The sequence below is a fragment of the Globicephala melas genome, chromosome 8 (assembly GCF_963455315.2).
Source record: "Globicephala melas chromosome 8, mGloMel1.2, whole genome shotgun sequence".
Classification (NCBI taxonomy): domain Eukaryota; kingdom Metazoa; phylum Chordata; class Mammalia; order Artiodactyla; family Delphinidae; genus Globicephala; species Globicephala melas.
Genome location: NC_083321.1, coordinates 999,126 through 1,014,280, shown reverse-complemented (window position 1 = coordinate 1,014,280; position 15,155 = coordinate 999,126). Strand labels below are relative to the sequence as shown.

The following is a 15,155-nucleotide window of genomic DNA, read 5'->3' as shown; positions in this document are numbered from 1 at the left end:
TTAGTTTAATAGGAAAAGGGAGGCCCGTCAGGGTCCACAGAGCCACTTGCTCTCCCAGGACCATCCGGTCCACCCGGCGCCTGGCGTGGGGCTGAGCCCAGGCCAGAGGCCCTTCTCCACCCTGCTGGTGCCTGAAGGACAGAAACCAAAGGCTAATGTTGGAGTCCCAAAAGAAGAGGAGAAAGGGCCATGCCCAAAACATATTTGAAGAAATATGGCTGAAAACTTACCAGGGTTGGTCAAGCCACAAAGGAAGCTTAGTGAGCTCCAAGCAGCATAAGCCCAGCGCATCCACCGCAAGCACATAATCAGACTGCCGAAGAGGCTCTACACCTTCAGAGCATCAGAGCCAGCAGCGCCGCCCCTGTGCGGATGCGGTGCCGGCGGCTGCGGCTCTCCTTCCCCCGCTGGGGCGGGAGGAGGCTCCAGAACACCGTTCAGGCACTGAAGGGAAAGAGCGGCCCCCCGGGGGTCCACGTAATGCTCCTCAAGAATGAAGGCAAAATAGAGACGCTTCTCAGAGGAAGGGGGACCCAAGAGGGTTAACTCGCAGCAGCAGAGCTGCGCAGGGAGCTCTTCACACAGCAAGGAAGTGGCGCTAGAAGGGAAGGCGGGACAGCAGGCTTCGGGGAGAGCAAGAGACGGGAGATGTGATGGGCCGCTCCACTCTCCTTCAGCTCTTTAAAGCGTGTCTGGTGGGTGAGCAAAACCCATCACCCTGTCTGATGGGTCTTCAGCATGTGTGGACGGAACACTGAGACAGTAGTAGTGTCCTGGGGCAGCAGAGAGCCCTGTGTGCTGGTCGGCTCTGTGATTCCACTTGTGGAGGTGATTCTTGGCTCCAGGTACAGCATGGAAAGGTCATATGCATTTTATAATCCTTTGAGCAATCTCTTAAAAAAGTTACATAAGTGACATAGTCAAAATCATAATAGATAAATTAAAAGGAAATACTAAAAATAACGCAAAAGAAAGCAGGAAATACAAGGAGTGAAAACAAAGGGAACAAATAGTAAATGATGGTAAACTTAAATTCAGACCGATCAGTAATTACAGTGAATGTCAATGGTGTGAACGTGCCAGTGACAAGACAGATCATAAGAATGGATTTCAGTGTACACAAGAAATTCACTTTTTTTTTTTTTTTTTTGCCGTGCCACGTGGCATGTGGGATCTTAGTTCCCCGACCAGGGGTTCGAACCTGCGCCCTCTACAGTGGAAGCGTGGAGTCTTAACCACTGGACCGCCAGGGAAGTCCCAAGAAATTCACTAACCTACATTGGTAGGTTAAAAGTGAAAGAATGCGAAAATATATACCAACAAAGATATACCAAATCAGAAGAAAACTAAAGTGGCTATGTTAATACCAAAGTAAACTTCAGAGCAAAAAATAACTAGGGATAAAGAAGAAGATTGCGTTATTTACAAAAGAGTCAATTCATCAAGAAGTACTGCCCTTGAATGTGTATGTACCAAACAACAGGGCTTCTACACAAAGCAGATGGACAGAACCAAAGGGAGAAACACACAAAATCACATTATGGTTGGAGATTTCAACATTCCTCTCTTGGTAGTAGACGGAACTAGTAGGCAGAAAGTCAGCAAGAATCTGGAACTAAATAACACCATCAGCCAACTGGACTGAATTGACATTTACACAACACTCCACCCTCGGCAGTAGAATGCACATCCCTTTCAAGTGCACTGGGATTATTCATCAAAATAGTGTAGATCATATCCTGGCTCACAAAACAGACCTTAGCAAACTTTAAAGGATCGGAGTGACACAGAGCAAGTTTTCTGACCATAATTACATTAGAAATCAATAAGAGGACAAATCTCCAAACGTTTAGAAATTAACATACTTTTCAATAGTCCATGGGTCAGAGGGGAAGTCTCAAGGGAAATTAGGAAATGTTTTAAACTGAATGCAAATGAGAATGCAACATATCTGAACTTGTGGGGCGCAGCTAAAGCAAGGGTTAGAGGAAAGTTTATAGGATTAAACCCTTGTTTTAGAAGAAGATCTCAATTCAATCTAAGCTTCCATATTAAGAACCTAGAAAAAAGAAGAGCAAAAAAAAAAAAAAAAACCTAAATTGAGCAGAAGGAAAGAAATGGTAAAATAAGAACAGAAATCACTGACGTTGATTTCTGCAAACAGTGGGAAAAGTTCACGAGACCGTAAGCTGACGCCTGAAAGGGTTGGTGAGGTTGGGAACCTTTAGTAACGCTAACAAAGGTAAAGAGAGAAAAGGTTCCGATGATCCGTATAAGGAATGGAAAGGGGACCTGATGATAAACCCAGGAGATAATGGAGAGACATCACCAAAATCTCCGCATACATTAAATTTGACAGTTTAGACTAAATGGACCAATTCCTTGGAAGGCACAAAATACCGCAACTTACCCAAGATGGGTCATGCAGTGAGGCAAGAAAAGAAATAGCAGTCCTTCAAATTGGAGAAGAAGAAAATAAAACTGTATTCGCATACAACATGATTGTCTGTGTAGGGAAAAAAACCCCCAAGGATTCTAGCAAAAAGTCTAATGAATACATTAGCAAGGTCAGCACACAAAAATCAATCATAGTTTGTATACTGGCAGTGTACAATTGGAACACGAAATGGATAAGATTATATCATTTACAGTAGCTCCAAGCACAATGAAATACTTAGGTACAGACTTAAGGAAACATGCACAGGACCTTTATGCTGGAAACTACAAAATGCTGGTGAGTGGAATCAAAGACTGGCGTGAATGAGAGGCGCACTGTGTTCATGGATGGGAAGACTCAACACACCAGAAGTGTAAATTCATTTATTGCAATCTCAGTTAAGATCCTAGCAGAGTTTTTATTGATAGAAACAAGCTGATTCTAAAATTTATATGGAATAGCAAAGTCACTGGAATAGCTACAGTGATTTTGAAAAAAGAACAGTCAAGTTGGAAGAGTCCCACAGCCTATTTTGAAGATTTACTATAAAACTGTGGTAATCAGGACAGCATGGTGGTGGTGAAGGAAGAGACACAGAGATCAGTGCAACAGAATAGAGTCCAGAAATGGACCCCCACAAACATGGCCCCTTTGATGTTTGACAGATACAAAAGGAATTCAATGGAGAAAGGACAGACTTTTCAACCAGAGCTGTTGGAAAACCCAGTCAGCTGCATGTCCTCTTCTGCCAGAATTAACTTGAAGTGAATTCTAGACATAAAACATGAAACTTCTAGAAGAAAACACAGGAGGAAACCTTCGTGATCGCGTTAGGCGAAGCGTTCTTGGTCGTTGACACGAGCCGCAGTCCATAGGCGAGAAAGAATCCGTAAACTGGGCTTCATCAAAATTTAGAACTTTTGCTCTGAGAAGGACACTGTGAGGAGAACGGGAGGACAGACTGCAGAATAGTCCCACATCCGAGAAAGGACCAGTGCACGGAATGGACAAAGAGCCCTCACAGCCCATCAGTAAGAAAATCTGGTCACAAGTGGACAAAGGACTTGGACAGATCATGGAAGAGGACCCAAGCAGGGCAGATGAGCACCTGCGAGGCTCTGCCTCACGAGCAGGTGGAGAAGTATGAATTCAGACCGCGCTGCAGGAGCGCCTGATAAAACGCGCCGGGTGCCGGTGAGGATGGAGGGGGTCCTGGCAGGATAGCCGCTCCGAGAACGTGTTGATGGTTTCTCAGGAAACAAGGCGTTCACCTACCGTGGGCCCAGCTGTCCCACTCCTGGGCGTCCACCCTGGAGAAACGAGAACTAGTGCTCATACAAACACCTGCCCGGGAGGGTTTTAACAGCCTGACCCGTAATTGCCCCAAACAGGAGGCCACACACATGTCCTTCGGCAGGTGAATGTCTGGACAGACTGGCGCGTCCACGAGGTGTCCATCTCAGTGGCATGGATCGCAGAGCCCGGCCCAGGACATCGCGTGGCGTTCCTGAGGACACGTCACTAGTGTGCTGGGGACTGACCAGCAGGCCGGGGGCCAGGGTGGGAGCTGTGCCCCGTTGTGGGTCCTCTATTTGGGTTAAAATGCATAAGACTGCATGCCCAAACCAGTCAGCTTTACTGTGTGACAGTTCAAAAATAAAATGAAAACGAAGAAGAGGAACGTTGAAAGCAGAGTGTTCCAGCTGTCACGCAGGCGGGGCGACCACAGTGCCCCGAAGGGGCTGGTCTCTCTGGGCCTGACATCATGAAAATGTTTCCCGTTTTCTAGCTCCGGTGGTTTTTTCTGAGTGTGGCACCCGGGGCCAGTCGCATCCAGCACCAAGCAGGGCGGGGAATCGCTGGGGCCGGTGTCTGACCTCTGGCTGGGGCCCCTCCCGAGCTGGTCCGGGGACCCCAGGGGCTGTTGTGAGGAGAGGGACGATTCATTTGTCCTTTCACTGAGCATGTCCTCAGATGGTGCCGATGTCCGGGCCGGGGAAGGACGGGCAGCAGGGCCACCCTGTGGTGGGGAGGGCTCTGGATCCCTGCTGGGGACCGGCAGGGAGCTTGGCAAGCTTCTTGGGGCTTTGTCTGACCAACTCGGGGGCCTGGTGGGGCAGCCTCGTCTCCCTGCGGGGCCAGCAGTGCCTAGGGGCAGCCTGGGAGCAGGCGTGGCAGGGAGGGCTCTGCTGAGGTGGCACTGAAGTGTAGTCTGCCTGCTAGTGGGTGGGAGGAGCAGGGGTGGCAGTGGGCGGGGCCTGATACCCAGTGGCAGTCAGGGCTGTGTCCCCTTGTCCACTGAAGGTTGGCCTTTTTCCTGGTGGCCTGTCCATTTGTGTGTGGGCTGTTCTCCCTGTCTTGCAGCCTGACCCCCACCCAGCCCTGCCAGGGGCACAAATAAGCTAACCGGTCCTGGGGGCGGGGAAGAGCCTTGGTTCCTGCTAGAGGCAGTGGGGGGCAGGGGCGCGGCGGGCAGCAGGGCTGCCTTGAGGTCACGTGGGCAGGCTGTGCCTGTTTATTTTGGCTGGAGTCAGGCTGGCCACGAGAGATGGGGACCTGCTGTCCTGACGACAGGCCTGGCAAGGTGGTGGAGGTGGGTGAGCCCACGTGGCTGTCACCCAGGGGTGCTTAGTGAGCTCAGGAAATCAGGGCAGGGTGCTCAGAGCCAGCCTGGGGTGCTGGCCTGGGATAAGGTGGGATGGTGAGGTGTTGGGGGAACCTGGTCTAAGCCAGTTCTGAAGCCAAGTAACGTCATCTAAATGGGGGCGGGGATGCTGGGCGGAGGTCTCCATGAAGACCTGCTGGCTGGGGCAGGGTTGTGGCAGGGTTGGCGGCTAGGCCACGGAAGGGGGTGCTCTGGTCACTCGCTCGCTCACTGACAGATGCAGCCTGTGTCCCCCCAGCCCCCGCTGTGGGCTCTGGTGCAGCTCTTGGCGAGCCAGCCTTAAGGTACAGGGCCTGCTGTTGGGAAGACTGGAGCCCTTGGTGGGAGGGATGCTGGTGGCTGCAGGGGGAGCCCACCAGGGGTTTGTGTTTGTTCTGCTGGAGGATAGGTCATGTTTACATGAGCTAGGAGACGCGCTTGGTTTCACGGCTGGGCTTACGCAGTAAGAAGAACACCCAGGTGTCCACACCCCGAACACCCTGGCCCAGGGCAGCCTGAGGACTGTCTGCCCGACACCCACCCCCGTGTACGGGGCAGGCTGAGGTCTTTGGGGGGCGTCCAGGGGCCAGATTCCCATGTACAGAGGCCTCCTCAGCACCCGGCCCAGGGCAAAGGTTTGACCTCTATTGGTGGCAGCCGGGATGCTACTGAGGCTCGAGGCCCAGCTGACAAGTCACAGCAGGGCCTCCGGGAAGGGGTAGGCACAGAGCGTGGACACATCTAACATAATGCGTAAAACAACACGCGTTCCTTTGAGAGAACGAAGCCTGAGGCCACGTGTAGAGCAGAAGGTGCGCGTTGGTTTCCTGATGCTGTGCACAGCCAGCTCTCCTGGCCGCGGGCGTCACCGCCCCCCTCTGTCCCCACAGACAGTACTACTGGTATGATGAGCGGGGCAAGAAGGTGAAGTGCACGGCCCCCCAGTACGTCGACTTTGTCATGAGCTCCGTGCAGAAGCTGGTGACCGACGAGGACGTGTTCCCCACAAAATACGGTGCGTGGCCCCTCCCACCCCAGGCTCTGGGACCTGCGGCCTCCACTACCCCGCCTCCCCCCATGGCCAGGCCCTCGAGGTCCCCTTGCCGGGGAGGGGGGGCTTGCAGCTGTCGAGCAGCACCCCCAGCTGTGTACAGCCCTGAGCAGGCCCGGCGGGGTCCCAGACCCATCCTGAGCTGCCCAGGGCAGCACCTGGCCGACAGGAGGTGCCCGTCTCCCGGGTCCCCCCTCCTCTGCGGCCCAGGCCACAGAGGGCGCCCCGGGCGCCTGTCCCGGCTTTAGGCCATGCGCGGCGGGGTCGCGGGCCCCTCGTCACAGAGGCACCCAGTACAGCTCGGCGAGCAGCCACCCTCGCGGCCCCGCCCCGGGTGCTGGGTCACTCAGGTGTTGCGGTGGGCGGCTCCGTGAGGGCTGCGGGGTCGGGGGGCGGCGCCGTGGGGCCAGGGCGGGCTGACGGCCCCCTCCCCGCAGGCCGCGAGTTCCCCAGCTCCTTCGAGTCCCTGGTGAAGAAGATCTGCAAGTACCTGTTCCACGTGCTGGCGCACATCTACTCGTCGCACTTCAAGGAGACCCTGGCGCTCGAGCTGCACGGACACTTGAACACGCTCTACGTGCATTTCATCCTCTTTGCCCGCGAGTTCAACCTGCTCGACCCCAAAGAGACGGCGGTCATGGACGACCTGACGGAGGTGCTGTGCGGCGGCGGCGGCGGGGGCCGCGGGGGCGGGGACGGGGCGGGCGGGGCGGCGGGCGCACAGAACCACGTGAAGGAGAGGTGAGCCCGGCCGCCCGCGTGCGGAGAGGCGGCGCGCGGAGTGTGGGCGCGGGCGCTCTGTGCCGCCGGCACCGAGAACTTTGGGACTCCGCTCGTCTGCTCAGCAGACACTTAGGGACCGCCCCCGTCCAAGTCCCCTTCTGTGGGTCCGTCTCTCCCGGTCTTCTGCGCCTGCCCCGCCACCTGGCTCGGCCTCCGGGGAGACACGCGACAGGCGGGGCTCCTTCCCCCGAGGTGGGGACCGCAGGCTTCGCTTCCACCGTGTTTCGTCTTGGTTAGGGCTGGGGGTGGCCTTCTCCTCCTCTCTCCCGCTTGGTCTGGACCTCGGCTGTTGGTGGCTCAGGGCGGGTGGGGAGGGGGAGGCTGCAGAGCACCGAGCTGCGGCCCTGTCTCCCTGCGCTGCCCCCGCTGCCCAGGAGGGGCCCCCTGGGCTGCCCGGCTCGGATCCCGGTGCCCTGGCGGGCGGCTTGTGCGGAGACGCGGTCGGGGGCAGGGGGAGAGCCTGGCTTCCCTGTGCGGGTGTAATAAAAAGACTTCTCTCAGGTCAGCGCCTGCGTGTGTCCTCAGCGTCTCGGTGCCCTCTGGTCTGGCCACACACCCCTCTCCTCTGCCCTTCCCCGCCCCTCTGCGCCCCTGGGGCAGCGCCCTCCCCTGCAGCCCGGGCGGTGGAGCCCTCTCGCTGACCAAGGCTGTGCTGGCCAGGGGCAGGTGCCACCCTTCTTGCAGGGGCCGACCACAGGCCCCCCTGCTGAACGTGTCTGCGGGGGACGGGGGCTGTGCTTTGTGTCTCGAGTCTCCAGGGGCCCTTGACCACTCACTCCCTGTGCTGTGCCCTCTCCACGCAGGCGGCAGGGACCCTAGAGGGTGGGCTGGAGTCGGCTGGGGGTGCTTCCCAGGCAGCCCGCCCGTCCCAGGGGCTCTGCTGCAGGGACCACCTCTGGACAGGGCAGCACTGCCTGAGGGGTGGGCATAGGGAGAGCTCGAGAAAGGGGTGTGTGCTGCAGCGCAGGCTGGGCAGGGTGGCCGTGGCACGAACAACCCTGGAGCTTGTCCAGCCCCCTGTGGGCAGAGGTGAGGGGCTTCTGTGGGGCCCTGTCCCCCGACCCTGCACCTGGCATCTTCTGCCTGTTCTACCATCGTAGTTTGGAAGTAGATAACTTTCCTAGGTCCACAGGCTCAACATGGAAAGGAATTTTGTGCTAGGGTGGATCATACTCGAAGTTTCACTTTTACCTGATTCAGATGATTTAGATGAGATTTGGGGTTTGACTTGAAACCATAATGGGTTGAGACTTCTGGAGACCTCAGGAACGGGGGGTGTTTTACACGTGAGGTAGATGTGGGACTTGCTAGAGGGCAGTCTGCGGTAAGCAGACTAATGCGCACCTCCCCCCGCCAAAAGAAAGAGAGTCCACAGCCTAATGCCTGGAAACTCAACATGTTACCTTCCATAGCGAAGGGGGAGTAAAGCTGCAGGTGGAAGTAAGGTTGCTAATGAGCTGAACTTGAGATGGAGAGATTATCTGGGCCCAGTGTAATCACAAGATTCCTCAAAACTGGGAGGGGGCAGAAGAGGGAGAAGCAGAGAGATGGCAGGGTGAGAAGGGCTCATCTGATGTTGCTGGCTTTGAAGACCGAGGAAGGGGCTGCGAGCCAGGGGTGCAGGCGGCCTCAAGAAGCTGGAAAAGACAAGGAAATGGATTTCCCCAGGGCCTCCAGAAGGAACGCAGCCCTGCCAGCACCTTGATTGTAGCCAGTGAGACCCAGTTCTCGGCGTCCAGATCTTAAGATGGCACATTTGTGTGGTTTTAAGCCACTTGGTTTTTGGTAACTTGTTACAGCAGCAGTAGGAGACTCATACATCTGTGAGCCGGGCCATGGAACTCTCACAGGGTCATTCTGAGGGCCCACAGAGATGATCCACTTCACCCAGGGCCTGACTCCAAGGATGAGTGTGACAGACGGCAGTGCTTGGGCTTGTGACTAACAGCATAGACCCCGCAATCCCACCTGAGGCCCCGAGGCCGGCACTTGGCTCCCCTCCCTCGTGCGTGTCCGTCTCTGCTGCCCTCCTCCTCCGCAGACGTCCGTCCCTGCCTGGCGCTCACACAGGTTTTCTCTCCTCCTGGTCCCGGCCACTGTCTGCTCCGTGCCAGAAGCCCCACCCCTCTCTGAGTCACACCGAGGACCTGGGCTGGTGGTGGGGAGCGGCGGGGGCCCAGGAAAGGCGAAGTGTGACGGGGGAGTGGATGGACTTGGTGGCCGGGGGTGAGGGCAGGAGGAGTGGGCACTGAAGCCCGGGGAGAGGGGAGGGCAGGATGAGGCCAGCCCACCTCCAGCAGCGCGCTCCCTGGAGCAGCCTCGCGACGCCAGGAATCGCTCCATCTCACGGCCGAGGAGCCTGGGGCCCCTGCCCCACCTGTCCACTGAGAGCATGGACAGAGTCTAGGGCGGGCTCCTGGCAGAGCAGAATGAGGCGGGGCCGCTGCTCACACATCCCCTCCCTCGTGTGCGCCCCCGCCCACTCTGCCTCTGCTGCCCGGGCGCACTCAGAGCCCCTGTGGGGACACGGGTCAGACCGTCTCCCCCACCCCCATCCATGATTGCTTTGGCGAGCACACCACGTTGTTTGCTCACCGGGAACCCAGCTCCCAGGCCAGTCGGGCTGGCTGCCTGAGAGTGGGGCCTGAGAAGTCGCCCTCGCACCAGCTGCTGGGCCCGCCACGTGCCCTTTTTGATTTTCACACACCCATTTACGTTTCTACTTCATAGAAAATGGCGTGAGGACCGTTCGGCCTGATGCTCAGCGTGAAGTGCTCAGAGGTATCTGGCGCGTAGCGAGTCCTCGTGCGTTGGGTTTTATTTTCTATGTTAGTAAATACGTGGCACTAACAGTTTTTGAGCCTGCTTTGGTTCAGAAGTGGGATCGCAGGGAAGCGGCCCCTTCCCGCTAAAGGAGTGCGGTGGTGGGCATACGGAAAGCTGGCCGTCTGCTGGGTGTTCTGTGGTGTTTCCTTCTGGGGACTCCATCGTGTGCCCGCTAAGGCTGACACATCAGACTGCAAACGTTGAGAGGGCCAGGTGGGAGAAGAGGAGGCCTGTGTGTGTCAGCTGCTCTCTCAGTAAAGCACATGCAGAAGCACAGGTCAGGGAACCCTGGTGGCTTGGCCAGGAGCCACATAACCACGTTCCCTGGCGAGACGTAGCAACCAAACCCCCTCCTCCAGCTTGGCTTTTAAGCTAAAGTTAATGGGACACCATGCCGCCCAGAGACAGCAACAGGACCTGGCCCCAGAGTACCTTCTGAGGCCTCCCTCAAAGGGGCTGGGCAGAAGAGGGCCGCAGCTCCATGTCAGCAGACCCTCATTCGTGTCCTTCCAGCAGAGCTCCCGAGCTCACAACTAAGCCAGTGAAGCGTGGCACGCTCCTGGCGCCCTCCAGCAAGGGGGTGTAGGAGGCAAGAGCGCGAACGCTTTAGGGCTGATCTGTCCACCCTCAGGGATGGATGGCAAGGTTGGAAACAGTTCGTCACGTGGGGCTGGGAGGCTGCTACCGGCATCTAGTAGGTAGAGGCCATGGATGACGCTGACATTCTGCCACGGGCAGGACGGTCCCCACCACAGAGAACCACGCAGCCCCAAGGTCGGTAGTGCTGCGGTGGTGTAGACGGCTGGGTGCAGAGTGGCCAGGCCACACCTGACCCCCTCCACACGTGAGAGGCCGGGGGAGGCTTCCGAGAGCGTTGTGGTCTCTGCCGGGACCCCCCGGCGGGCTGCTGCTCGTCCCTCCTCAGGGCTGCGTGGTGACTGCCAGGTGCTGCCCTCGAGACGTGCGGCTGGGTGGTCCGTGGCACTCGGGAGGCTGCACCTGCCCTTCACGCCGCAGCGGCAGAGGGGGTGGCTCCCTGGTGCGTGGTCATGGTGCCTCCGTCCCTGGCTGGCGGGCATGGTGGGCACGGCTGGGACCACACTGCCCTGCCAGCCGCCGTCTCCAGGGCCTGCCCGCCAGCCTTGGCTCATCACTTGCAGGGCTGGGCCACGCTCCCCATCTGCCTCTTCCCACGGAAGGAGTGGAGAGAAGGTTCATCCTCCAGGAAGAAGCCCAGGTGCTGGTCTCGGGCTGAGGTCTCGGGGTGGCAGCAGAGCTGCAGTGGCCGGGCAGGGGGCCGTACTCGCCAGGCACCCCATCCCCAGCAGAGCTCCGTGTCAGCCTCTGGTGGTGCTTCCCTGTGCTGCTTCCCACCTGGCCCAGCCCGTGTGATGCCCGCGCAGACCCGCGGCACAGGGCCCGTCCTCTGGCTGGGGCGGAAGTAGCACGCGCACACCTGGCAGGGGCGGTCCCAGGTGGTCCCACATCCCTGCCCGCCCGCCCGCCCGCCCGCCCGCCCGCATGGAGACCGGCGTGGGTGTCTTTGCTGAAGGAATTTATTGTTCGGAACTAACGTTGCTCACAGTTACTTGACAGGGGATACACGGGGTGGGGCTTGTCCGTTTCCGTGACGTCTGTGTGTGTCCCGAGTACAAAAGAGGAAGGCTAACGAGAGGTATTGCTTTCTGGACCTCCGCTTGTGCCGCGGCTTTTGCTGTTAGAGGTGTTTCATTTTTTGTTATGTATTGAAATCCCAGCCTGTGGTAGGGGGTCAATGGAACAGAAGCATTAAAATCTATGCATGACGGGAGAGGCAGCAGGGCGGGCAGGAGAGACGCCAGATGCGAAGTGGACTTGCCCCAGCGAGGGCGCAGCCACACGTGCCTCACGGCCCCTCCGGGAACAGAGAGCACGCTGCCGAGGACGCCGCTACCGTTCTCTCTGTCCTTTGTTGCTTTTTGTTTTGTTTTGTTTTGAACTTTTTTTGTCATTTTAGTAAAAAAAAAAAAACCCTGCAGTGGCCCTGCCATCTTGCATGTGGTGTATAGGCGGCCGGCTCGGGCCTTCCTCCCGCCCCGCACTCGGACACAAAACCAAGATGGCCCCCAGCCCGGGCCTGGCGGAGGGGCCCTGGCCGTGCCCGGCCCCCATAGGACTGGAGTCGCTTCTCCACGATAACGGCACAGAACCGGGGACGGAGCGAACCGTGCCGTTCTCTAAATATATTTATATGCATGTGTATAGTAAGAACCGGACTCAAAGCCTAGCCCTGCCCCGTGGTCCCCCCCCGCCAACACCCTTCTCCAAAAACAACCAAGAAAAAAAGTTTATAAAAATATCTTGCAGGAATTCTTTAAAGTTTACAGTAGCTTGCCGGCGCTGCATCGGCCGGCTGCCCCCGCGGCCCCGGCACCCCGACCGCTCTGTCCACGGGGCACCTTGGCCCAGACCCCACCCTGCCCAAGACACACACACAGACAGACGGCAGGACGGCGCTGCTGCTGCCCCTTCCCTGAACGGAGAAGTAAAGAAACTCAATAAGTTAAAACAGCAAGTAAATAATACTGATCTCGGCCTGCCCTCGGGCGGGCGGGTGGGCAGGTGGGCAGGTGCTGCGGGGCCCCCAGGGTTTCTTTCCACCTGCAGCCCCCGGGGAGCTGGGGGGGTGGGATGCGGCGAGGCAGGTGGGCGGCGCTGAGGTGCATGGACGTGGACGAGGAGGGAGCAGCAGGGAGGGGACGTGCTGAGGAGAGGCCGTGCCGGCCGGGCCAGACGGCTGCTTCACCCCCTTGGGCCTGCCCCGGAGGCTGGCCGGACCCGCCGGGGGCACTGGTCACCGCGCGTCCAGTCGGGTGGGCCCGAGGCGGCCTCCCGTCGGGGCCGGGTCCTCCTCCCCGTGGCCATGCGGAGCTGAAACTGGGCAGAGCTGGCGGGCGGGCAGGGCCTCACTGCCCAGTGGGCGGCAGCAGCAGGAGAGGAGAGAGGGCAGGTCCACGGCAGCTGCCTTCGGTCAGCCGGTATCCGGTGCAGAGCACGGAGGACGGCCTCGTGGAGATGACATGTTAACTTTTCGGGATAATTCCTGGTATCAGAGCGGAAACAGTGGCGTTGTCAGAGACAGGCAGGGAGAGAGACAGCGAGAGAAAGAGAGAGCGGGCGCGGGTGGCCCAGCCGCGGCTGTGGCCCCCGGTGCCCCCTTTCCTTTCCTCCCCGGCTTCACAACAGTCTAGACGGACAGACGGGCGCAGCCCCGGGTCCACACCGGGCGGGCGGCGGGCGGGCGAGCGGGCGGCGAGGCGGCCTGGGGGCCACTGTCGGGGCCGTGCAGGGGGAGGGGGCTATGTGTCTAAGGCTGCTCTCGGCGGGCGGCGGGCGGCCCCGTCCTGGCCGTGTCCTTGCCCGCTGGGTACTCGGCGTCCCCTCCAGGGCCGGGGCCAGCGGCCGCGGAGTCCCCGAGTGGGCCGTGGGCACTCCGCTTGGCGGGCGTGCTGGGGGCCTGGGCCGCCTGCCCGTTCTTCTCGTCTGAAAAAAGTTGTTTAATTACGTCAAAGAAGTTACTCAATGGGCTGCCTGGGTGCACAGAACAGAAGACAAAAGAAAAAAAGAAAAGAGAGAAAAGGAGGGAGGGAGGGAGGGAGGGAAGAGAGAGAACAACAGACGAATGAACGAAAGGCCCGTGAGGGGGTCCGAGCGGGTGAGCGGGGCCGCGGCAGCGAGCAGGGCAGGCGGCCGGTGGGGGCTCGAGGCCTCTGGGCTGCGGGGCGGAAGCTGGGGCCAGTGGGCACCTTCCTCCCTCGCCAGGCCTCCCAAAGGACCGGCCCTCCCTCCACCTAAGCCTCGGCCTCCGTCAGCCCCGCAGCCTGGCCAGCGGGCCGGCCCAGCTCTGGAGACAGACGCGTAAAGGCCGGGGCCGAGCAGGACCCTGGGGCTGGCGGCCGGGGAGGCTGGAGCCAGCAGGCCTGCCGCACTCCTCCCAGGAGGCCTGGAGCCCGGCCCCCAGCCAGCCCGGGTGGCACAGCGTGGACACAGAGGTCAGCAGTGGACAGACGGACGGATGGGTGGGTGGACAGGCATGGAGCTGGGGTGTAGGGGGGGCTGGGCAGGCAGCCACAGTGGGGGCCCTGGTCCCAGAGGGCATGTCTGGAGGGCAAGAAGGGCGGGGCAGAAGCGGGGCCCCGCCCCACCCGGGGGCCTGTGCTCACGGTCCAGATGCGCGACTGGGGTCACCTCAGTTCTATCTCCTAAACCTGGCCCCCACCTGAGCAGGAACGGGCAGGGCCCTCTCCCCGCCAGCTGCGGCAGGGCGAGCGGCCGGCGCACCTGCGGCCAGGCAGCTCAGGGCCTGGGCAGGAGCCGCTCCCCGCCCCCCCTCCAGTGGGCAGAGAGGGCATGACGCCAGTCTCCGGCCCAAGGCCTAGGGGCCACCCTGACCCCCGGCCAGGGCCCAGACGTGGGAGCCTTGCTGGCCTTGGGGCTTGGGCACCCTTTCCTGCTGAGCCTTGGGGTCCCTCCGTGGCCTGCCCTGATCCTAGGGCCGGGCCTGTGCCCGCCCTGGAGGGTGACCGAGGCTGCCTGTGGCAGGGGCTGGGGGGCTGGGCACGGCTGGGCGCCGTGGGGGCCAGCGAGGCCACGTGCGCATGTCCGGGCCCCTCGTGTACACAGGGATCCCAGGACAGCCCCGGGGGGTGGCGGGGCAGCACCCAGCCAGGAGCAGGCTGCAGGGGGTGCAGGGTGAGCGGTGGGGGTGACAGGCTGGGGGGGCCCAGGTGAGCGTGAGGGGTTCTTACCACATTTGGAAAGCCTCCCCGTCATCATTTCCATACAGTTAGTGGTGTCTGGAGCACAGAACGGAGAGAGGGGGAGGGAGACGTGTGAAAAAGGCTTCCGGCTCAGACCTCAAGCCGGTGCTGCCGGCAGCCTCGGCCAGGCCCTGGGGGAGGGGGCGGAGCCTGGAGTGGGGTGGAGGGGCTGTGGCCAAGGGGTGGGGCTCAGGTGGGTAGAGCCTGGAGTGGGCGGCTCAGAGAGGAGGGGCTCAGCAGAGGGCCAGCCTGGAGTGGGGCCCCTCTCCTGGGCAGTGGAGCGTCCTGCCTGGCCCGCCCTCCCTTCTGCCCTCTGGGCCCAGGACACACGCCTCGGAGCCGAGAGGGCCAGGTCCCCGGCTGCGGTCTACGCTGCCACCTCCGTGTCCTCACCCTGGCGCTCTGTGGCTCACGTGGCCGCAAGGCTCCCATTCGCCCCTCGACTCACGGTGGCACACCCTCTCCCGCTCTCTGCGGGGCTTGGCCGTGTTAGGGCTGGGGGTAGGGAAGGCAGCAGAGCCTGGGGTGGAGGGCGGCTGCCTCCCGGCCCTCACTGGGGCCTCCCCTCCCTGGGCTGGGTGGGGGCCCTATTGGAGTGGCCACCAGATCTCTTGG

General features: G+C 60.0%; 2 protein-coding genes across 19 annotated transcripts in view; one reads left to right on the top strand and one right to left on the bottom strand.

Annotated features, from left to right (window-relative positions):
• The window catches only part of MOB2 (MOB kinase activator 2), a 49,999-nt gene extending 42,373 nt beyond the window's left edge, over positions 1–7,626 (top strand). The window contains exons 4-5 of one of the 2 annotated variants that reach the window (XM_070046061.1): positions 5,972–6,096; positions 6,570–7,626. In XM_070046061.1, coding sequence (XP_069902162.1) covers positions 5,972–6,096; positions 6,570–6,877 — 433 coding nt within the window. In that variant the 3' untranslated portion in view covers positions 6,878–7,626. The remainder of the gene's footprint in view (positions 1–5,971; positions 6,097–6,569) is intronic. The other variant, XM_030833118.3, reaches the window with a different exon arrangement.
• Positions 7,627–12,062: 4,436 nt separating this feature from the next.
• BRSK2 (BR serine/threonine kinase 2) overlaps positions 12,063–15,155 on the bottom strand; it is a 63,571-nt gene continuing 60,478 nt past the window's right edge. For 5 of the 17 annotated variants that reach the window (XR_009564724.1, XR_009564727.1, XR_009564728.1 and 2 more), the window contains 2 exons: positions 14,529–14,576; positions 12,063–12,823 (listed from right to left, as the gene is read on the bottom strand). Coding sequence is in view for 11 of the 17 variants with exons in the window: in XM_060302750.1 (XP_060158733.1) it covers positions 12,804–12,823; positions 14,529–14,576 (68 nt within the window). In the remaining 6 variants the exon portion in view is untranslated. Of the gene's footprint in view, positions 13,312–14,528; positions 14,577–15,155 lie in introns of all 17 variants that reach the window. The other 12 variants (XM_060302744.1, XM_060302745.1, XM_060302747.1 and 9 more) reach the window with 5 other exon arrangements.